Source organism: Diadema antillarum, unplaced genomic scaffold, assembly GCF_040938485.1.
Source record: "Diadema antillarum isolate AM-2024a unplaced genomic scaffold, OU_Dant_1.0 scf00000099, whole genome shotgun sequence".
Lineage (NCBI taxonomy): Eukaryota > Metazoa > Echinodermata > Echinoidea > Diadematoida > Diadematidae > Diadema > Diadema antillarum.
The window spans coordinates 1,641,031-1,667,004 of NW_027270988.1; the positions used below are offsets into that span (position 1 = coordinate 1,641,031).

The 25,974-nt window shown below is 38.1% G+C and overlaps 1 protein-coding gene across 1 annotated transcript in view; it reads right to left on the minus strand.

Moving 5' to 3' along the window:
• LOC139718732 (ADP-ribosylation factor 6) overlaps positions 1 to 25,974 on the minus strand; it is a 47,699-nt gene that overhangs the window by 14,281 nt on the left and 7,444 nt on the right. Inside the window, exons 2-3 of the mRNA XM_071630196.1 lie at positions 8,249 to 8,398; positions 7,018 to 7,359 (exon numbers count right to left, since the gene is read on the minus strand). Of these exons, the coding sequence (XP_071486297.1) occupies positions 7,018 to 7,099 (82 nt within the window). The 5' untranslated portion in view covers positions 7,100 to 7,359; positions 8,249 to 8,398. The remainder of the gene's footprint in view (positions 1 to 7,017; positions 7,360 to 8,248; positions 8,399 to 25,974) is intronic.

Genomic DNA, 25,974 nt, shown 5'->3' on the forward strand with positions numbered 1-25,974 from the left:
ACAAGAGGAAACTACCCTCCTCCCAAAACCACATACAAGCAAACACCCATATCCACCCACATAAACACACTCATTGACATGCGTAATTGTATACAACTGTTCGCAGATGTGCGCTTGCCTACAGTATGTATAATTTGTATGCAGTATGTATCATTTAAATTTGTAACTATTAAGTGCATGATGCACGCACCCACACATACACACACACAAAATACTAATAAGTTTGATAGAGTTATATGAATATAGACAATGACATAATGTTATTATAAAGGCTACAAACATTAAAGGGTACCATTCCCATACTATGATTTTCTATGTTCATGAATGTTTAACTGTATAAATAATGTAAATAATACAATTTTAAATAATATTCCTATTACCCTGCAATATCAAAGATACATTGTATACAGTACATGAGGAGAAAACAAGAAACAGAAAGACAAACTATGAAATCTTCTCATTCCCTTTATCACTGATTTGCTATTAAAACAAAATCCACGAAAAGAAAGAGTATAGCAGAGAGTCCACTGAAATTGAAAGTGAAAATCCCAATGAGACTAAGGCTGCATTTAACATGAGAGAGAATCACGCTTCAAAACTCCTTTTGAATGGCATTTCCTTTGCAAACGTGGTTTGAAACGTGATTCTCTGGGTGCCGCATTTATCTAAACATCATAATCGGGATTTGAGCATTGTCACTGCAGAACTACTTTGTGCTGTCGACCCCGGAAGTAGAGGCATGTTCGTTTGTTTGTTTTTTTTAACAGACGGCGTGTATACTGGAAGTTGACCTTTGCAGCTTGGAGATATAAAACACGTTTCAATAGCTTTGCATTTATCTACTCGCAGAAAGGTGATCGTTGTCTCAAACGATTCAAATTGCCCTTTGAATGGTGTTTCATTGAATTCATATTGGCATTTCTATCAAAATGCCTACAACATGTTTAGGATTGTGATTCTGCCTCAGAAAATTTTTAGATTTAAACAAAGCCTTAAAGGGATTATATAGTTTTGTTTGAGACCTAATTTCAGGTTTCTAACAATTTTAGGTGAGATAATGAGAAATCTCTTATGAAATATGAAAGAGCATGCATGTAATTCCATGAAGAATTCAATGTTTATTTGATGGAAATTGGTTTTGAAATAGCTGAGATATCCAAAACAGAGCGATTCTAATAAAGTGTGGGACCCACACTTTTTTGACGATTGCTTTGTTTCACTATGTTTTTGGATGTTTCAGTCATTCCAAACCCGATTTTCATCAAATACACTTTGAATTCCTCTTAGAATGGTATGCTCTGTACTATTTCATAAGTGTTTTCTTGGTACAGTGTACCTCGCAAAAAGTAAAAAGCCCAATTCTCATCTCCACCAATACTGTACCATCCCTTTAACGTGCCACATGGAATACAATATTTCCCCATTCAGGCTCAGTTGGTGTAAAAATAGTTTCCTGTTGTATGCACTTCAAGAAACAGAAACAGAAAACCACAGCAAACAAACAAACAGAAAAAAAATCATAACAGGATGCATCAGAATGTATCAGCAATGAGAGCAAGGAAAGATGCAGTTTCAGGATTCATTCACTGTAGAACAGCACAGTTTGGGGGATTTGAAAGTTATGAACAATTTCCTGCTGTGGGCTGTGTACTCTTCCTCGCTGCTCAGGCTTCCCCCTGCCTGCATGGCTCCGCCAAAGCCACTTGCAGCACACAGCCTTGGGGGTTAGGGATGGGGGACAAGGAGCGGTGAGTCACACCGCCTCCTTTAAGCTACACGGTATTTCAGTCACACACGTGTCCGTGCCCAAATGATCTTTTCCCCTCCCCTACCAATCCCCCTCCTTCTTCCCCCTTCCCCTTTCCATCAATATATCTCATCCTTGATGTGTATTCTTATACACTCCCTTGGCTCCTAATTACCTCCAATCTACGTATACTAGAGGCACAATGCATTCTCTCGACATGGTTTTCAAATTGATAAAATGATATCATTGAGGAGGTCCTGCCAGAATTAGAGGCAACATGAAATATCTACATGTATGTCTTCAGCCGGTGTGTCAGCACAGTCTGTAGCAGAGCTTCCTTGCAGTTGCTGTACTACAAATTAGACACGTCATGAAGTGTGCACAAATAAATCGCTTTGTCCTATTGTTAGCATAATTATTTGAATGATGGGTTAAAAATACATGGTGTACACTGACAGCGATAGACAGTGTTTATTTAACATTGCAAGCATTGCTTGGTACACATCACATCACTGAGATACACCAAGACTTTCTATGCTTCCTTGTAGTGCGGGTGTGACTGCTGTGGGTTTTCGAGCAAATTTTCACATTACAGGTATTTGATATTGTAAACGGTAATGGAAGTATGCTAATATCACATGTATTCATGAGTGTTGTGAGAAAAGCCCTCAAAAACTAGAGTACTGTGCACACAACTTGAACATAATCACACTTTAATATTAAAATACAGAAATATTCATGGTTTCAATACAATTGTACCTCTTGAAGAAGCTGTCTACTTCATGTACAGTAATGGTGTACACTGTACAGGATACTGTGCAATACCGTACAGTGTACACAGTCAGTACACGTTTATGGACTGTATGCCTGATTTCCGGTAGTGAGACAATTGTGGAAAGGGAAAGGGGTCAGTGCTCTGCATGGTCCATTTCACATGGTGTGTCTTTTCATTGGTAATTTAGTCTGATCTCTAATCAGGGAAATCCCCTTTTGAAATATACAGTAGGTCTATAGAGCTACAGTCTACACACACACAATGTGGGTTTATTGTATAGCACAATACACTGGATAGTTAGTGAAACAGAGCCCTACAGTGTATAGCCAACAATACATTCAAGAATACGTATTCTTCCTGAATACCATGGTACAATAAAATTTACAGAAATTGATTAGAGGGACTGTACAATGAAGAACAGCATGTAGCACATGTATGTACTGTAGCACAATTTATCTGGAGGCACCCCACATTTTTACTCAAAGTGCTAGTGAATGAAGTCTCCTACAAGTACTGTTTGTTTGTTTATTCAGATGACCCGACAGTTATTGCATTACTTGTAGGAGCTTCCAAATGATGTCAGCATTCAGACAAGCTTTTTGTGCATTGCTCTCCCTCTGAACGTTTTATTCAATTAATATCAATGTTATTTCTACAGTATACAGTGTATGTTAGACTCAACAGTAAGGGCTGTTATGGTAATAATGTGTGAGAGTGAAAATGAACTAACCCGTCACCTTGTTTTATGTCATGACTGAATATTGTGCACACTCAATAGTGCTATACGATTTCACAACTGAACAACTGGTCAACTGTCGTGCTAATGTACTAGTACAACGTAACAACAGATTCTGAACACACACTCATATCGTCCGTAAACTAACATTGTTTCAGTCTCACAGAATAAAATGAAACTGAGAGTGACGTAGATTATGGTTCATTTGTCCAGCACTGCTTGTCAAGCTCTTCTGCGAATTTTATCGCAGACATGTACACTGTACTCCTCATACCTGGTGTATTACTGTTTGCTATGACATTACAAACTATTGGGCTATTCCATTACTTGTCACACTGCAGCAGGGTGGTCCACAACTTGAAATTTTAGCATGTTGCAAGCTCAGAATCTGAGAATATTGCAGAAATTGAATATGCGCGGAGCGCACACGATGAGTACATAGTACGCAATATTTTGCTGCTTATCTCTCTTTGTGCTGCTTACATTCCAATGTTCTTTCTCATATTTTGCACACAAATATCTAAAGTACCTGGTAGTTTGATGTTTCTTATGTTATGCACATGTTTTGCACATTTCTGAATACTTTTACTTGAAGCTTGTTGCAAATTCTTGAGGATGTTGCATAGCATGTTGCTGGCTTTTTAGGATGTTGCACAAGAATGTTAGCATGTTGCAGCGACATGCTAAAACCCCTCGTGGACCACCCTGCTGCAGAAACCAGATATTAGCATTTTAAATGAGCATTAACTACAACAAGGTAGCCAGTATATCCAGCTAAATAACAGACGGCATTTTGCCTTTTTGACGTACAACTGCTGTCCATCATTTCAACATGCTTTACAGTACAGCTCTTGGTGACAGCATGGACTTAGATATTATTGATCTAGGTCCATGGTGACATCAACATCATACATGGTGAGTTAATAGTCAACCTGAGGGTGGGGGGAGGGGGGAAGTTTCAGTCACGTATATATAGCGTGACAATTGCCACAGTATAGCTAGGTCATTGGTGTTGAATACATTTGTATCGCCCAATTTGGTAATGGAACTGGTGTGTTTTGTTTGAAAACTCTGAAGAGTACAGGAACTACACTGTGTATGGTATGTACGTGTGCAGGTAAAAACCAACATACTTTACTAATGCTAAAGAAGAATACTTAAAAAACAACATTGACACAAAGCTTGTTTACTTGGTTGACAAAAAATAGCGATAAGCACTACTTCACTTTTCATAGTAAGAATGAAGAATACTCTGGTAAAGAAATATGTCATTCCATACCAGTTTTCCTCTTTAGTTCTAACCTTTACTTAGATGACTTTTGACACAGCAAACCTTCAATAGTAGACAGTTAAATTCAAGGACACTACTATGAGCACCATCACATAAAAGTTAGTAATTCCACACACTGTTTTGATTAGAGATGAAAAATGATGTACATGAATTTCATTTAGTTTCATTTTTTTTTCAAAACTTTTTTTTTTTCAACGTTTTCGACACTTGCACTGGACAGACCATGACCCAATTGGCCCATCACCTTTGACCTTTCCTTACAGCAAGTCAGTTGAATACATTGGATAGATGTTACTGCAAATATTACTAAACCTTTGAACATTTTCATGTACAACAGTACTGTAAACATCAATATTTTACTATGATTAATTTTTCATGCTGAGTGGCTGAGTGGCTCAAAAACATATTCGTGGGTTGTTGAATTCGTGCTGCGCGATTGTTGACCCATTCACAATATGGGGAGAAAATTGTAACTTTAGATATATTCTTACTGTACATAGCCAGAAGTAGCACCAAATACGCGAAAATTAGTGTACTGCGACAGTTTCTGCATTTACAGTATACACATAAACTTGCAAAAAAAATGTTGTGGTTTCTGCGATCAGCTGGCAGTACAATAATCAAGTAGTTTTTGTGTATTATTTGTTTATTCAACAGCACTATACACTAATTTGTGTTTGTAGGCATGCAAGGCAGAGGCAAATACTCATTATACAAACAAACAGATGCAAATGCACTTGAGATGCACACAATTTATGACAAGCCAAGAATAATACGTGGGCACTTTTGAAATGACACACATATTTTCCACCTGACATGCCTGAACTATTCTAACACACGCACACACACACACACACACACACACACACACACACACACACACACAAGAATGGCCACAGGTACTACAGTGTACTACGGACAAATATAAAATCATACTATTTACAGGTACAGGTATGTACATTGTATCTGTCTTGTGACCAAACACAATGGAAAGTACCTTCATTTCCCTATCAGTTTCAGAGTGACTATTAAAAAGAGAAATTTTATCAAAGAGTGCTGATGTGATACATACCATAAAAGTACCCTACCTACAGTGTTGCAGTCTCTTCTTCAACCCACAAAGTCCCAGAATCTACTTTCTATTTGTGGATTGACGTTCTGTATCATTACTGTAATTTTTGCCAATATTCATCACCAATATTTCATAAGTAGGGCTCAACATTAATGGTGGCCCGATTGCGCTGCTAAAGTGAAAGATGACTTTTTATATTTCCCTTTATTTTGGGCTGCTACATTTCTTTCTCAGGCCATCAAAATATCATATTAAAATATCTTAGAGGCTCAAATAGGCCATGAGAGAAAAACATTAGTTCTGAGCCCTGAAAGGCAAGTCATATCCCAACTGGCTTGAAATCAATGCACTGTACGACCATTTAAATCAAATGAACAGAGTGGATGAAGCTACATTGAAATGGGAAAGTATAAAGTAGATAATCGCGCTGGGGTCACAAAACCTTACAATGTACATATGTATCTCGAATTTTTGTTAAAATTACTTTTTAGATTAATTGCCAGATAATCGGGTATTAAAGTGATGTCTTGTCTAAATCCTAGCTGTCTTACCCCCAAAATGAAGCCACCATTGCATTTAAAGGAAAAGGAAATCCCATTTGTCACAGTGCTTTGACTGCCCCTTCCTGAACATTTGACATCATTGAGATACAAGGTTTTGTCATCTTGACAGTATCACAGAACTTCAAAAGCTTTGCATGTTTACAAGAAAGAGTGATGCATTGGTCACTATACGGTGATTCATGTAGTATTAGTATTTCGTAATGTGAACACAACTACAATACCTCAAATACCTTGGTATTTAGGATAGTAATTCAAAGTTCCCGCGAATAATGCCTGCTACAACTGTGTGTGAATCCTGTTGTGAAATACCACACTTCGGACAGCGGGTGCATTCCCCACATGCCCTGACATACTCCCCTATCTTTTCAGCATGGGAAATATACTGTAAAACGAGGAATATTCACACGCATTTTACTTTTGCAAATTTTGCGAGAGCCAAGTTTTGCAAAATTAAAATGCACGCTAAAGATGTTGTCTACACTATATGCATTGAATGTAAGAGGTAACTCTTGAAAATTTCAAGCTGCTAACAAGGCCGTCGGCTCCCATCCACGAAAATTTCATGCCGCGAAAATATCGTGTTTTACAGTATGCAAGGTGTTTAAATGACACCTCGGAGAGACCTGTGTACTTTCGGGCCAGAAATATCACAGTATTACTTGAATAAGAACCATGCCAACTGAAATACCGTGCCATAACCGTGGTATTTCTTCAATGACATATTAGTGACTAAAAATTACTGTGCTACCACATAAATTCCACAGTGAATGCATGTTTTGAAATGAAAAGCCGAACTGCTCAACAGTCATGCAGCAAAGACAGAAAAAGGATACTGGTTTTTCCAGCAGCGTCCAGCCCCAGCATGAGTATCCTCATATCCTTCTTGCCAAAGATTTTTGACATAATCTTCCCCATGGTGATATCTTCAAAGTCCTTTTCTTTTTAGTAGAATGAGTTCAGTGATATACACTGGAATCCACTGGTGTGTGAACGAGGGATTCCCAGTTGAAGAAGAGGGAAAAGGGCGTCCTCTCTCCTTCCTGCACAGTGTAGTTTCCCAAGGTTGGCCCTGGGCGTGACACGTCCTTTGCAGACCGCCTCCCTACACTGGGCCACCTGTCTTCCTTGAGCGCTTCGACGGCCCTCGATAGGGTCCTCTGCAACTACCCTATTTGCTGCATGGTAAAGAATGGAATAAAAGAAAATCAAACTGCACATCAAACTCTATTTATGGGACTAGAGCAACTGTACATAAAATGGTAAATATTACAGTACATATGGTACATACTGACTTTGACAATTCTATCAAGAAATCAATGCTTGGAACTGGCTTTGCAAGATTACACATCATAATTTGTATGCCACCACATACAATAAGATTGATACTATCTGTAAGGAGCTACATACTGTATGTATGCACAAAAAATTCACCTTCCACATAATGTGCCTTATTAACATGATCAAATGCCAACCAAAATTTGGCACTTTCTGAATAATTCAAGCATGAGCTTACCCCAAAGTGAAACTTGCAACTTAATTTAGAAATGTACTTCATACAATATCATTCACTGTACTTTGACTGAATCTCTTCAATGGCTCAAATGATTGCTCAAGTCTAATCGAAGTAATATTTTGGCCTCTGGATTTTAGACTTCGATTACCAGTGAACTTTGAACATTTTCATGCACTGTACACAGTACAACACATACATGTGTACAGTGTAGCCTATTTTATAACATAAACATTACATGATGCTATTTGTTCTATTTCAGGAGCCCACTGAAACTTCTCAATCACTTCCTGTACAGTGTCAAAGGAAAACATACATCATCTCCACCTTGGCGTATTGCTAACATAGATTCTACAAAAGGGATAGTAAATGGTGAATTCAACAACTCTTGAAATTGCCCTACACATTCAAAGGCACAAATCATCATGCTCATCAAATTTTGATTATAAAAATAAAATGCACGCATAAAATGCCTGCAGAGAACTCTACACTTGTCAATACGTAAACAATAGTACAATGATGAACAAGAGGAAAAGTCTACATTGACAGGTTACCTCTGGTTTATGGCTGGCTGTCCACAGCTAAAAGCAGCCTTCCAAGGTAGGGAAGACAGAGAAAACAAACTGGTCACACTCCGTGGGGGGGATCCCTCGCCTTGGAAAGGGCTCGTCAAAAAGACCGTGTCACCAGCAGTGCCAGACGACCTGTGTGTTCAATGAACGGACACGTCATTTAGACTGTGACATCCTGTCAAAGTGACAACATCACTTTAATAATTGCACATAATGATATCACAGCCCGGCATACCACGCAAGCCTTGTGGCCTTTACCACACATCTACATGTACTCCCGGCATAATTTCGCGCTGAAGAAATTATAATCTTGTCCTCATTAAAAAGTGAGCACCTCTGCAGTATACTTGGTATCCTACAGAGTTCATTGAGGGAAGATAACATGCCATTTATTTTAAAATCAATTGTGCATGCACAGGGTGTACATCAAGTTTAGACTTCGTAGTTCATCAAAGGCTTTTGATGATTGTGCACCTAAGACAAACAATTGTATCTTCATTTAATGAACAATATGGCTGCAAAGTTCTTACCAAAGTTTATCAATTTACTGGTACTGGAAGATGAAATCATTGAACAAAGAGATACACCATTAACCACACAAATAAATGGCTTCCTGGATTGGGTTTGATGGGTGATATATGGTGCATACAGAGACATACATTGTACAATAAATCACTCCCTTCATACAGCCGTCAGTGCACAAAAATGTAAAAAGGCATATCAAAGAGAGAATATTCATATAAAGAAAGAGGTTCTTTTTGAATGAAACCATGAGTGATTAACATGAAATACATTAAAGACCTACGTTGTACATGTACAGGCTTACACTAGAGGTTAATACATGTATTGCAAGTTAATGAACTAATAAAAGTCTGTGAAGCATGGATGTACAGTGTAGTAGTCACACTTGCATTAGTTTACAAGTTCAGTAGACATCTCACATGTACTGTACTTCTTCCTGCGAGTGCAAGTACAATAATTGTACATGTTCCTATCATTGGTGACGTTCCTATTTTTTTTTCATTATCTCAGTAAGCACCTACTCATGTGTGCTTTTATTTCAATTAGTAATTTGTATTCAATTATGAGAGTTGTATCTAAAGCTGTATCTACCAGTACCTTATACTTCAACAGTACCACTAGGAATTTCACACACGGTCTTCATTTGTATCCTACAGTACTATTGTACATGCACATGGTCCACTATACAGTATGGTACTCTCAATACGACTGCAGTTAACATCCACTGTACGTTTTAATAGTACATGTTGCACATGTACAACTGTACTTTGGAACAGGTAAATGCACATTTTTAGAAGCACACACGAACACTGCACACTGTACACTGTATGCTGGGCATACATGTACAGTGTACAACTGTACGTACAGACTGTAGGTACATCTCCTGTGGAAGTACAATGGCCTTTATTCAACCAACTCAATGTTTATTTGAGGAAGTTAACAAGTGGGATGTAGGTGTGTCACCATGTCCACTTCCATTTTACACTGAGAGAAGTCTGAATGTGAACCACATTGGAAGCGATTACTGTGACAGTTGAATTATTCACAGCAGCATGTTCAGTGAATCAGACAAAAAAAAATGTTGTACTAAAACAGTATGCTGTGCTGTGTGGTACAGCACTGCAGTTGCTGTTCGCTGTAGAACGAGTCAAGTACAACAGTGCACATTGTACAGAACATGTACAATGTATCCCTCACTATTTCACTGAGATACATAAACATATTATATAAAGTAAACTTCAAAGTATTATAGAGTATTCAGCTCTATGCCAGCACAGGGGGCAGGGGGCTACAAACACACTTGCTTTATAATGGCCCGGCCAGGGGCAACTACCGGTAAAACTCACTATCTGGCAAGGAGCATAAATGGGAACTTGCCTTCTTCTCTTCCACAGAGTATGGGGTTCTTGCCAGCATGCCCAGTTGGGCAAGTGGGAGCAATATCTCTTTCTATTGGCTTGAATATTAAACCATTTTTGGAAACGAGGACTACGGACACAGTTGAATGGCAAAGTCTCCTTTCATATAAAACTTGTATTACAATGTATACATAGTGTGTGCAAAGTACAACACAACAATGTATAGGAAGTTTGAAAATCAAAAACGTAATGTTCAACAATCATAAAAATTCTTGCATCTGAATCCCCTCAATAAATCAGTATCAAAGCGACAGTCGAAATGCAAATTATACATATGTGACATTCAGCACATGTTGAGGGTCCTGTGTATTTCTAGTATGAAATTATCCTGCTTCTTCTCTTCATTTTCAAATTCTATATTTGACCGAAAGATACAGGTGGTACATGTACACGCAGTAGTCAAGGGCAATACAGTGTCGGCCTACATATTTGTACACAATGGCCCGAATTCACAAAGGTGGTACAAATGAAACCATGGTTTAAACTATGGACAAAAACCATGGAGCGCCAAGTGTCTCATGGAATATTTCGTTACGAAATCAGTCATTTCATCGATGAAATTATTATTTTGTAACTAAATGAACATTTCGTTCACGAAATGATAACTTCGTTAACGAAACGGTCATTTTGTCCACGAAATGACCAATTTCGTACGAAATATTCTGTGCGACACTTGGCGCTCCATGGTTTTTGTCCATGGTTTAAACCATGGTTTTACTTGTACCACCTTCGTGAATTCGGGCCAATGTATTTCTGAAGGCCGTGTCACACCAGCCTTGCGTGCGACTTGCAAAGAACAATTTTGACTACCCGGAGGTCCCCGTAGATATCCGCACACGACAGTACCAAGCATGTATCTCAAAAGTAGTCGCCCGGAGGTGCGCACGCATATTTTTTTACCCGCAACCGTGTTTAGGCCCTGTCACACCTTTCCGGGCAAGCTACTCGGGCTTGTTACGTGTAGGGATTTTCTAGCATACCGGACATTCATGAGGGCGGAAAAGGATTTGTGCGAGTCAGCGCATGTGTCTTACTTGCTGGACGCGTTATACTTGCGAGTATACTGTGTGACCTTTGTACCAGTCGCGTGGGGGCTGACAACTTAGTGAAGGAATTCCTCTAATGGAATGGCTGAAATCTCACAGAATTTCATTATCTTGGCTGCATACGGGACTGCGAAGTACCTGCGTGGGAATTGCCTGGGAAGTACTGCCGCTAAGGGTCTCCTACTGGCGTTCTGCGTGGACCTCTACGGGCATTCCTGTGACTCACCCGGAAAAAGTTTTGGTCATGCTCAAAACTTGGCTGCGGTTAAATCGGACTTGCGTGAGCACCTCCGGGCAACTACGCGATAGATACTGTCAGGTGCGGACCAACTGCGGAGAGCTCCTTGGAGTAAATTTGTTTCCCCGCAAGTCAAGCCGCAGAAGTTCCCCCGTACGGTATGACAAGGCATGAATGAAAATTGCAAACATTCTTGTTCGCCCACTGAAAATCTTCTACGTGCTGGAAACTACCTTCTCCCCCTCCCCACAAGCCCGCGTTATGGTGTGACACGGCCTTGACTACAACAGGAGGAGGACCTTCAGAAAACCTGGGCCTCACATTCAGTTTCTATTTAAAAGCGAGTGATGTCATCGATGTATTACCATTTGAATACTTTCATTGTAATGTCATAATTTGTCTTTTTTGGCCTAGCCTCGACAGCAGCGCACTTACAATGTACATTGTACATGAACATTGTACAATTTGACTATTAAGGGTACAATATCACACTGTTATCATCCAAAGCAAGAGATTTCCCTGTTGCCATCACTGAGACTTCTGAATTACAATTTTCATAATCAATCAAAATCCTTTATCATGCCCCAATGCTATTCTACTTTTATAATGTGACATCAAGAAACTCTGTGTCATATTTCTTTAACAGAAAGAAGTAACTCCCGTACTTAAAAAAAAAAAATCTTCTCCACCTCCCCAGGGATCCCCCCCCCCCAAAAAAAAAAAACCCTAAAATAACCACGAATAATAGATAACTCACAACATACTCCACAATTTTCTTCCACCAAGAATTGGCTTGGAATCAAAAGATGTGCACTGCATTAGTCACGCTGCCAAATTAGTCATGTCGTGTCTATGCGAGCCATGAGCATCTCAACGAGCTGTCTTCATGTTCATACAAATGTAGATATTAAATAGTAAAATATTTTCTGTGCAATGCATGGATATGTATTCACATATCGTATCACATCTGACGATCTGAGCAGCATATCAGTTTCAATATTGCACAATCCTGGAAGATCGACAAATAAGGACAGCAGATTCTGAAGAATTCATTGCATAAGACCTTGAATACACCACAAACACAGGAACAATGTGTGCATGGACAATCACATCTCTTGTCATTCATTCTGAATAAAATTAAAATTGTAAAAAATGGGCAACATGCATATTGTTCACATTTTATATGTCAGGTTATGGGGATATATTGCCCTGTATGTAAAGGGCAAGAGGCTGAATTCTTTTCTTCAAAAAAATTGCACTATACACAGGAGACCCTACATGTACAATGTACAAAGTGTGTATCATCAGCTTTTGTCAACAATGTATTGAAAGTAAATGTTTGAAAAAAAAAAAAAGTTAGAACTTGCTGCAAGCAGTGTACTTTGTAGAACCTCAGACATCTTGAGATATACATGTACATGTACAAATGTAGGTAAAATGCATTCCTGCACCCATACTACCCCATTTGGTACATGTACTGTATAATGTACAATGTACAATGTACGTACATGTACATTGCATACTGTTACGTGTGTAGCACCTTGATGTGTTCTTGTTCAGTTAAAAATGAGTTTTGAAATGAAAAATATACACTGTAGCTGCTGCAATACAATGTACACTATTGTATCTTATTTTACATGATCCTGATAGTTTTGACAATCATGTATTTTCCATGTACATGTAGTCCTTATAATGTACCACAGTACATGTACGGTACACGTGTACTTGGTCTTAAAAAAAGGTTCATACAAAGCACTGTCAAAGTGCCATAAAATATGCAATTGCACCAGACTAAAAATAAAATCTATAATATATCATGCAAGTGCTTGCGTGCAGATTCGTGGGATTGACTGAATGACTGCAGGTACGATACTGTATACGGCATTATATAATTAGCGAGTCTAATTTTTCGCGAATCAGGACTTTCCGACAATATTGCGAGCTCGGTTAAATTTGTGGTTGTTGAGCACAGTGTACTGACTGGAGAATGCGTGCATGTCACATTCATGTCGAGATCAGAGTTGATATTTCTAGTTGTTTTTAAATTCGCGAATACTTTGTAGTACCTGACTTGCAAAGGTCATTAGTGTACAGCTGTAAATAAAAACTTGGTGTATACAGTACAGTCAAACCTGCCTTAGCGGCCACCTCTCTATAGCGGCCACCTGTCTATAGCGGCCACTGAAAAATCCCCCCGAGAGAAAAGCCATGTGGCCTTTTTTACGATCAGTGGTGTAACTTTTGTACTCAGAGGGTCAAAATTTCAAACAAAATATTTTTTCATTATTCTGTTTGATTCCTGTTGGAAAGTATTCAAATTTTTGAAAAAATAATATTTCAGACCTTAAAGCTGAAGAGTTATTGGTGTAATTTAAGGAAAACCCTGGCACCTGAAGTAAATTTAAGCAAAATTTTGTTTTCATGAATTGCACCATAATGACAAAACTCTGTAGTCAAACTTCACCATGCAAAGTTTATATGGTTAACAACAATATGTAGTTTGTGAATCAAAACAATTTGGGGGTTGAATATAAATTGAATTTAAAAAAAAATACATGAGATTTATAAATTTTTGGTAAAAATACCAATTGACATGCAATTTTTAAGATTTTAACTATTTATTGGAGGGCAAGCCAGGTAAAACTCTATACTATAACAAGTCTTTAAGAAGGGCTACCTTCCTATGTAGGTTAAATGAAATTCCAATCATTTCTTTAAATCTTGGATTTTTCACACATGGATGTTTCGGAGGTGACAGTTAACATAATAGAATGTTTCGGAGGTGACATTAATATCAACACTCAGTTTTTTTGAGAATAAGTGACAATAACACAAAACTTCTTCTTTTGATCAATGTTTTTAATAATCATAACTCGAGAACAAGAAATTAACTCCTGTTTCAAGAAGATAAACCACACAGAACGAGTGTTTTTTTACACTTCATTAATTAGCACGGGCACCAGTAATTTGCCTTCCATTTGGACGAAGGTTGTAAGCTAAATATTGTAATCTGAAGAAACATGGCATTCCATTTTCTACCTTAAATTGAGATGAGGGTGTGAGATCATTTTAGTAATGTTTCTTTGCTCTCAGAACATTTTATTCCACAACACCAGGGAAGAATCACTTCGTTTCGGAGGTGACATTCAATGTTAACATTGTGTTGAAATATTCATTTACAGTAAGAATATGACAGACATAAGCTAGATATTGTAACCTGAAGAAAATTGGCATTCCATTTTCTACCTTAAATTGAAATGAGGGTGTAAGATCATTTTAGTAATGTTTCTTTGCTCTCAGAACATTTTATTCCACAACACCAGAAAAGAATAACTTTGTTTCGGAGGTGACATTCAATGTTAACATTGTGTTCAAGTATTCATATAGTATGCCCCCCCCCCCCAACCAAAAAAAAAAAAAAAAAAAAAAAAAAATACAATTTGACTTTTGCATTGATAGCACCCAATATGATTAAATCAGCTAAAATCTACTTTGGGGTCTTGAATTATAACATCTTAGCTCTATTTTGCAGAAAGCCCCAGTCAATTTGGTTAAGTGGTCTCAAAGAAATGTGGATTGTTATAAAGGATGTCAGGAGTCTGATTCTTCCAAGTTTAGCACTTGGATGCTCTTGGAACTGCATATTAATGTGTAAACACAATACTAGTATACAGAACTTGGAGGGAAGGGATTCCTGACATGCTCTACAAAAATCCTCATTTCTCTTTGACCTCTGAAGCAAATTGAACGGGGTTTTCTGTAAGGTGTGGGCAATGAGTTATAGTTTCAATCCCTCAAATTGTATTTTAGATTGATTCACTATCTTTAAAGTTATCGTTGCGGAGGGTACCATTGTAATTTTTTGGTGGGGACATAGGTTATGAATGCCAAAAGCAAAAATTCTTATTTGACTTGTATTATGTTTTTGTTTGCACATAGTATTATAAATAGATTAATTCAAGGATGTTCATGAATTCTTCATCATTCTTTATAGCCACCATACAAATGTTATAATACTGGTGAAAGGTGTTTGGTTCATCTGGGATAAATTTTCTATATACCAGATTCATTTAAACTGTTGACATTACTAAAATATATTTTATGTATCTTTCTGAATTGCTTGAAAATTACCAGCAAATCATATATATTAGTCACTTTTGAGAGTAAAAAGTATAAGATAAGAAAAAATCATTTTATTGTTTTGGAGGTGACACAACACAGAGACAACCCAACTTCTCAGGTGTTACAATGTAACTAATATATTGTGAACATTCATGTCTTTCCTCATGGCTTTAATTTTCAAATATAAGCTCTTTCTTTCAGTTCTTACTTTTTATTTTGTTTAGTTATTCTCTTTCATGATAGTGGATACCAGCTCATATTTTGTTTTAGATTGTAATTCATACTAATCTTTAGCAAGTTTTTACAGTTTGGTTATTAAGACAACAGTTTGTGTTTCCCAGCTGAAGAGAGCAGCATAATGCTTTTGTGTGAACTTATGGGGAAATTTTTTTTTTGTTCAGTAATTTTACCTATCAACTTCACAGAAGGTCCCGGACACAAACTGGTCTCAAATAACCCTATAAGGGACCGAAAAAGGACAAGTTCACCTCAATAGACACGAGGGTTGAGTAAATACAGCAATATTAGTAAAACACATCAGTGAGAGTTTGAGGAAAATAAGGCAATCCGTTCCAGAGTTATGAATTTTTGAAGTTTCTGCTCAGTCAAAGCTGAATGAGAAGACTTCTATAGCTTGTGATGTCACACGTGTACAAGGATATAGAGAAAGTATCAAGAAAATTCAACATATTTTCACTTTTCTAGCATAACAAAAGAACACTTGACTTCTCTCTTTTGGAAGGCAGGGTGAATTATATTGCCCTAACATACATCAGTAGCAAGTTGAAGAAATGTGCACTTTTTTCAAAAAGTAAAATTTTGTGAAATTCACTTATATTTTCTTTATATCGTTGCATGTATGTGACATCATACACTGTCGTAGTCGTCTCATCCAGCAGTTATTGCATAGATACTTAAAAAAACCCCATAACTTTTGAATGGATTGTCCAATTTCCCAAACTTTCAATAATGTGTTCTACTAATGTTGTTGCATTCACTCAATCCACATGTTTGTATATGAAGGTGGACTTGTCCTTTAAGAAACCATTTTCTTTTCCTTGAAATTCCAGTACTTAAAGCCAAATTCTAAGATAAAACATAATAACAAAACAAGGTAAACACGTCATCAAAATTATATTGAGATAGAATTACAAATCTTGTTTTTGGATCTTTCCCTTTCCAGTCCTGGGGACTTGTTCCTCTGTTCATTTTAGTTGTCAGATAACTTCAATAATCTTAAAAAATACAATGTCATAAACAGTTGGTTCAACTTGAAAAATGTAATAATTTTTGTCATATTTAAAAAAAAAATCACATAATTTTGTTTATAAATGATTACCACGTTGTACATGGAAAAACAACAACTAAGAATTCAAGAACAAGTTGTGCACCAGCTATAGGCATGTGGCCTTTTTGTGGAGTTTGATTATTTTATGAATTTTTTTTAAAGATTGTGGACTAGGGCATGCATGAACTGCCACATGTATCACTTTGGCATCAAGGGAATTCTGGTGAGCTAGGTATACAAAAGTCACTTCTATTGTGATGATTTTGTAGATATTGAATGTATTTGAAAATGTTAATAGATAGTGAAAAGGAACTGAAGTCTTGCCTTTCACTATCACATAACAGTATGGTGTTAACAAACAATGTCACCTCCGAAACACAAGAAAAAGCAACCTACATGGAAAGCTGTGATTGGTAAATCTTCACAACTAAATTGCTTAAATTGGAAATCAAGCTTCTAAGATGAAAGCATCTATATGTTTACTTAACTAAAGCAGGAGAATTGATCTTGATTACAATATTATGTATACAACAGATGGGTGTCTTTTGTGCATTCTCTTTGTTAAAAAAGGGGAAAAATGTAAATTTGCCCTAAAACGTACAGTATAGTAATAAAAATAAGAGTGAGAGTGTGTTAGTTGATTTCTCCACTTTGAGACTTATGTTACTAAAATAAATGAAACCATTGGTGTACATGATATGGTTTCTCTTCAATAGAAATGAGCAAAAACTCTTGTTAACAGTGTTTTGTCACCTCCGAAACAGTAATTCTTAGTTTTTATTAGATCTTTTATTAATCTCTAGAAAATTCTCACTTCCTGTTGCTATATTACTATTTTTATCCAAAAGAGATTCCTGTCAATTGGACAGAATCAAACAAAATTGCTTTGTCTTCGAGAAATTATCAAATATAATACGCTTGTTGTTTCGGAGGTGACGACTGTTTCGGAGGTGACAAGTGTTAACGGAAAATTGTAAATTGCTCCGAAATGAAAACAACAGGCTATATTTCTACTACCTTCCTTCAGAGATAATGTGAGGGGATATGTTACATTTTTGTAAATGTAATGTATAACTGATGTCAAGAATAAAAAAATCAAATACATAAATCTGTTGTCTCGGAGGTGACAGAAAAGTTAACGGAAAAGTTGCATAAATTTATAAACACTCACCAAAAAATGATAAGCTTTTTGAATCAAATAATCTTTGGATCAAAGTTAAGTCAGATTGATTACTATTCTGTTTTGATGGAAATTAGCAAAGTTGAATTTTATAATTGTGAGCAAGAGCTAAATCAAAAGAGGGGTTAATTGTTAACGGAAAATGTCACCTCCGAAACATAAAGTTTGGACAATTTCAGTCTTTAAAGAAGACAAAGCAGAACCTGGTAAACATAATAGTTCTTAATGTTGGATACCTGTCTATCACCACAACAACAAAAATAATGAAAAGGAATGAACAATTTAATATGCTAGGTCTGACAAAAAAACCATGTCAGAGTGCATACACCAAAAGTGTTGGATTTCAAGCATGTAAGTGCATGCCACATCTGAAAGAAAAAGAGAGGAAAGTTCATTAAGGTACCCAAGGTAGACACTGTGGGTGGTAAGTTTATGAGAAAAAATAATGCATATCTGTCAGTGTATAAGAAAGTTATACACCAATTAGTGCCAAAACCGTGTTTTACACCACTGATTGTAAAAATGGCCATGTTAAAGACCCTGTGTATAGCGGCCACCTGTCTAACGCGGCCAGCGGCCACAAATTTTGTTTCCCGCGATAGATTTTAACCTGTCTATAGCGGCCAAAAACCCGATGGAGCCGTAGCCGAGCTGATAATTCAGGGTGTTTTTCTGCTTTTTATTCGTGCCAGTCATTTCTGGGCAACATTCAGTGATCGCCACCGTTGCATTCACCACTTATTCAGTCACAATAATGCACTAATTCATGACTGTGCACATGCTACATCTAGTGTACTGTGCAACAATTTCATAAACACCGGCATTGTTCTATGAATGATACACACGTGTGCATACGTACACACATAAATGTACATGTACACGTATATATAACAACGATGATACATGTACATGTAGGCTATGCACACAAAGTTGGATTACCTGTCTATAGCGGCCACCTGTCTATAACGGCCACTTTTTCCGTATCCCTTGGGTGGCCGCTATAGACAGGTTTGACTGTACATAGATTTGTCTGTGGCTGTGGTATTTTGTACATACATATTCATACATGCTTCTAGCCAACAGTAGTAGTCATACGTGTAGTGTTTCCGATATCATTTGCAGTATTTTCATGGTGTGCTCTTTGTCACAATACATCATATCATTAAAACATTACGACCAAGGATCATTGGGTGCGTTTGAACGCTCTAAAGCGAACCAAAGCGAACTGAACTAAAGCGTACCTCACGAGTTATCTTTAGAAAAGGTCAAGCATTTCGGGAGGTGGTCCACTTTTGGCTCGGTACAGTACGGTACGGTACACTTTAGGAGCGTTCGAGCGCTCCTCTGGCGCGGGTACGGTACGGTACAGTTCGCTTTAAGAGAGCGCTCGAACGTACCCATTGTTCTTCTCTGACTCGGTTGACACACAATTCTGTATGTCTGACTCAGCTCGGTACAAAAATGGACTCTATCGTGATGGAAACTATAAATAGGGTTGATAATCATGATAAAAATATTTTCATGAAAAACACACACAAAAAAGTTGTAAGCTATCTTAAAAAGAATAACACAATAACATACAGTGTAACCCACATACTGTACACTACATGTTGAAGAAAACATCAAGCAAAAAACTGCTTCCTAACCCTGTACAAAATACAGAGCCTGTACACGTACAGCATACACTGTATGTAAAATGCTGTATGAAAAATGCAGTCAATATATTTATAAAAAATGAGTACAGTCCATGGTATGACAAAATGAACAGCTCATCAATATACAGTGTAAGAAGCATTCAGAAACAATAATGTATGATATACAGTACCAATGGATCCCTCTTTACATCATACTGTATCTCTCTGTCTACACACACACACACACACACATACACACACACACACACACACACACACACACACAGCTGTACAAGATTGGTAAGACAGGATACAGGCTAATTCAGTCACTGAGCGATGACTCGCTACTGAGGGGAGGGTTCAGGAAAAGACGAGTGTCCTTTTGTGTGATTATATCACCTCATATCCACATCCACCCCACATCACAAGTACATTGAACATCATACATACTGTATGATGTATACAGGCACGCGAGTACATTTGTATACATACATGTAATACTGTGTACAATAAGTGGACTTGCTGTCAGCTTTATATTTAGCATTACTGTTCGTACCATATCGTTTACAGTGTAGATAAATTGTACATTTGTAATATACTTATTGTACGTGTACACTTTCTGTACAACTGTATTCCTTGGTCTTTTTATATACTTTTTTAATCTCTTCCAGAACTGGTTTGTGGGCTATAATATCACAGAGGCTTCCATTATACACAATTAAAACCTCTTTTAATCATTGCAGATACAATGATTGAAATATATGAGCAAAGTACATTATGTACATTGTACAGTGTACATAATACAGTACATGTACAATTGTACAGTGTATGTACAGTGTAGTAGTGGCCTACATGTGTTGTGTGACATACTGTACTAAACTTGTACTGTGTAGTAACAGTGATGTTTACAGTGTCATTAAATGTTTAAATGCATTTTAAAATAACAGAATGAAATAAAATGATATAAAAAGTATGTATCATAACAGTGTACATCAATATAATGCACAGTCATATCAATATGATATTTACAGAACAATTCTACATGTTTGTACATTGTGAAATCCAAGTACTATGTTAACAAATTGCCATTTCCTCTTGTTACGCCTAGATGATAAACTACATGGTATTCAAGGTTGAAGTGTATACAAATCAATTAGCATGAAATTCCAGTGAAATCTAGACATAAGATAGTATCATGTGACAAATAGTTTCCTATTTCATGTCAATGACCTTAAAAGCTCAGTGACATTACACTGAAAGGGATGGTACAGTATTGGTAGAGATGAAGATTGAGCTTTTAACTTTTTACAAAATACAGCTGTACTTTAGAAACCACATTATGAAATGTTAAAGAGCATATGTACCATTACAAGAGGAATTCAAAGGTTGTTTTATGAAAATAGTTTTTGAAATGGCTGGGATATCCAAAAACAAAGTAAAACAAGGGCGGTGAGTTGGCTCAGTCGGTAGCGCGTCTGCCTCACGATCACGCGGCCCGGGTTCGAACCCGAGTCTGGACTGAGCAATGTTGTGTGTAAACATACCGTCCCCTCTAGCAAGAGGCAAAACACTCTGTCCCTCGGATAGGACATAAAATGGAGGTCCCGTGTATGAGAGAGTCACAGCTCATGCACGTAAAAGATCCCGCTTCATTCATTCATCGAAAAGAGCAGGGTGTCTAACCCGGTGAAGTGGTCCCACCCCACATCCAACTGGACCCCATGGAAGACCAGCTTAGTGTAGCTGAATATGGGCTATCCAGCCATCCTCACAGATGGAAAATGTGAACAACAAAGTGATCCTAATAAAAGGTGGGTCCCACCTTCTATTAGTATCACTTTGTTTTGGATATCTCAGCCATTTCAAAACCAATTTTCATCAAATGAACAATGAATTCCTGTTGGAATTACACACTCTTTCATATTTGAGGTTTCTAATTATCCCACAAAAAAAAAAGAGACCTACAAAAGCCAGGTCTCAACCAAAACTATACCATCCCTTTAAGAAGTGGCTCTTCCGCAGTGCTATGGCTGCTAAACTGACTCACTTACAATTTCGAGCAAACATCATACATAAACATTGAGGACTCTCTCAAAGAGAAAATCACATTTGGTCAATTCCACCGAAAGGTTGCATTTTATGAAAATCAAACTATTGAGTATAGATGATTAATGAAGCTTAATTAGATGATCTGGTACTGTTTACTCAAAGCAACCTTTCACAATGGATATTTTGATACCTCATTTGTGAACATCGGTGAACGTGGAGTGGAGTTATGTCCGAAAAACCTTCATTTTTCATGAAAATTGCCAATTTTTGCAGAATTTATGTATCATTTCTGATACACTATTATGACCATAATACAGCTTGTGTAATTCTCAGAAGGCTTATTTTCTGAATGTTCTTAGGTCATAGATTGGTTTTATGATGTTCTAGAACTTGTTCCGGCATGAGTAAATATTATTCTGTCAATCTCAAAATGTGGTAGTTGATAGCGTCCCATAAGTCACGTTTTTGTGTCCCATCAGTCACACTGGTTTTCCCTATCCTGCTACTGTACCAATGAGTAGATATTCATACCACTTGGCTCAGGGTAAGCACCAACCCTTTGCTACATTCAGGAAAGAAAATATCTTTCCAGAGACTCTGTGTGTAAGAATATTTCAGAACTTACTTTCCCATGTGAAAAACGGTGGTCCTCAGATGTCCCATAAGTCACGACAGCAATTTTTCATTGCTGTACGTAATGCAATGATACTTTTCAAACTAAGTATGGTGTTTTCATAAACTGTGATATGATGGATCTAACCATGAACTGAGAAAAATGCATTTGATGCAACTATTTTCTCAAAATACTAGTTTGAAATTGCTGAAAATTGTCACTTTGTCCCATAAGTCACAATGGAATTGACCATTTATGTATTACAGTATCATTGCAGAAAAATGACCTTCCACTGGTCTAGCAAAGTGGTTTTAAAAAAAGTACTTGGTGGGTTAGTGTTTAACCCTAACCTTTTTCATTTGTTGATAATAAAATAAAAAACAGTTCCACAGTCTGACTTATCTGTGACTTGTTACAAATTTAGAAAACTTTATGAGGATTACAGTCTGTACAAAGAGTTTTCAGAGTGTGAGGATTACAGTCTATACAAAGAGTTTTCAGAGTGTGCTCAGAACAATGTGGCCCAGGCACACACGTACGGTTTACATGTACAGTATTACGTCTGTATGTACAGCCATAAAAGTGATAAACGAAGAAGCACTGAAGTACAGGAAAACAAGTACAAACTACTAGTAGTCCCAAATATCCTCTCTTCTTCCTATTCTAAAAATTCATTGAATACCAAAACATTTTAATAATGGCTGTTCTCAAGGACTTTTGAAAGGCGAACACATACTGTGCATTGTACATAGACATGCAGTATCCTAATCCATCCTGACATGTAGTTCTGTCGCACTGACGATTATCTGGGACACTCACAGAATTCCTGTATCAATCGCTTCCTTTAGATGTTCCCCTCCCACTCCGGTTCATAAGGGTTGTGTCACTCAGGCGCATCCGATGCTCAAAGCAGTGGCATTCCAGAAAAACCACACAGCAAACACATTGAAACTTCTCATTGAATATGGCCACAATACCATAGCACATTGTGTCTATACACACACACCTCAGGTGGACAAATTGTATTATGACTGTAGTAGAGAGAGATTTCAAGGCATGTAACAGTTGTAGATTCACTGTGGAAGCCACCTTTGAAGCAGAATTACTCATTACTGCACTATTCTGACACATACCATGAATGAGCTCGAAAGTGAATAGGAACAAAATGAACAATACAAAAGAGAATGGAACACATACTTGTACTAGTAGCGAGTACAGCATAACCACATGTATACAATTGTACTTGTATGTGTTTTTTCCCAAACAACTGCCATGCTGCATGCATTGCACATTTTTGTATGTGGGAACTATTTACTATAGAAATGTAAAAGCACATACGTACATGTATGTTCCCTTTGCGGAAAGGCCATCATTACCACGACACAAGCATCATGTTCAGCTTCATTTGAATTACAAAGGGATGGTACAGTATTAAAGACCTAATAAAATGCTTGCAAAATGTTTTAATATGTAAAAGAAATGTAAAATATATGTAATGATTATCAATGTAAATAGGTTGTCAGTGTCGTTCCGGTTTTTATCGCTTCTAGAAACTCCCCCAAATATCACATTTTTGGAGGACCCCGTTGCAGCTTTTGCGAAAAAGATAGTCACGTGACCAACACCCCTGAACCGATTGATGACGTATAAGCACGGAGTTGTGCTCAGTTTAGCAGACGCCGCTCAGCACAAGCACTCAGATTACTAGCTTGGTACACGCGCGTACACGATAGCTAGCCCGGCCAGGCCCGGGCCCCGCGGGATGTGCGCTCCCGGTCGACCCACTGACTGTCGACATGTACGCATTACCACGTACATTATCACTAAGTTAGCTTGCACAGATACCTGGTACCTCGAGCATAATGTCTTCCCCTATATGGGTAAACTTCGACATTGATGATGATGATGAAGACTGCAGCTCTGACGATAGCGGAGAAGAAGAGGAGGCACATGAAGTTGAAGGGGAAGATGGGGAGGGAGAGGCAGCCGATGAACCAGTATCGTGGGGCTGCATCTCCCCCGCTGCCAGTACAAGAGCGTATGAACATGGCACCAAGCCCGAGAATAGACCTCACGGAAACGATCGCCTGGGAAATACAGAGTGGTATGTCTGGTATGCCCCCATATAGTTTAACGTTAGAAAGGATATACTGTATTCTACATGATTGACATTGTAAGTTGTAACTGTTTGTCTAGTAAGTAGATTAGAAGAATAGGCCCAGCTCGCTCACAAAGTGAACGGCTACTCCGGCCGCAGCAAGCAAGCGGGAGCGTCCCGGCCGTGGCCTGGCCCGTCGGCCGGCGCTTACAAGTTAAACTACCATTAGTAGTCTAGTAGTAGATCTAGTAGCAGTCTACTAGTAGTTATAGTAGTCTACTAGTAGTAGTAGTCTACTAGTACTACTACTAGTAGTAGTACTAAACCACTACGGCACTAGGTCTAGTAGACTAGTAAGTAGTAATAGCAGAATCTTTGGTAGTAGTACAGAGGCTACACTCTAACGCCTAACGGTTAGGGGGATATGTTGTTACAGGGTGGGTCGTGGCTAAAAAAAAAAAAAAAAAAAAAAAAAAAAAGAAGGCCTAACCAGTTTCCCATAGTCAGTTTCTGCAACATTTGTTATCAGTATAATTTAGATGCGCCATTTTCTAAGAAAAACGATACCAAGAATTATCGTCAATTTTGGTCGAGTAGTTTTTGTTTTATGCTAAAAATCATAATGTGGAAGGAAGCCCAAACGCCGTGCTTATCTACCGATGAATGCCACGGTGGGGCTGGATTCACGCGTAGGTCTAGGCCTAAGCAGGCGAGTCGCCGTAGTATTACTACAGACACGCAGTGGTGGTGTCCGCGTGGGGCTATCGTGAAATAGGCCCCACCGCAGTGCGCGTGCACCGTACCCGTGCGTTTATAGCAAGCAAGGGTAGGTCCTCCTAGGGTTTAGGGTTAGGTAGGGTTGTATTTATGGTTAAATTGGCCGTTAAATTAGTCGAGGGCCATATTATGAAGTCATTTTCGCCGCATTCACGAGTATTCACTGTGGAAGGCAGCCCCACCGCCGTGCTTACCTACCGAGATGAACGCCACACGGTGGGGCTGAAACAGGCGAGTCGCCGTAGTATTACTATTAGTACAGACACGCAGTGGTGGGGCCTATTTCACGAGTTTGCCGAAAATAATGGATATCCAAGCGTACCACAGTTGTAATCTGTATTACTGGCAGTATTAAATCCGATACAGTTCATTAAATATTGTTTTGTCTAAAGGCTTAGCCAATGGCAATAGTGCAGCGCAGTACCTGCTATGCGCTCGCTAGCTCGCTCCCCCGCCAGCGCTAGCCAGTGCAGCCGCCGGCCGGCTGTCGCTGCGCTGCGCTAGCACTAGCATAGCCTTGCCAGCTCGCTGGCTAAGGGTACGGCTAGACTGGTCGTGAACGACTCCGTTCTTAGACGTCATCACAATTTAGAAGTGATAGTGCGCCGCATGCGGCGAAAGTATAGCAAGTTTTCCAAAACCGAGGAAATTGCATCCATTATGTTAACAAATATAGAACAAAATTCAGAACAGTAAAAAACCCCGCACAACCATAGAATTACT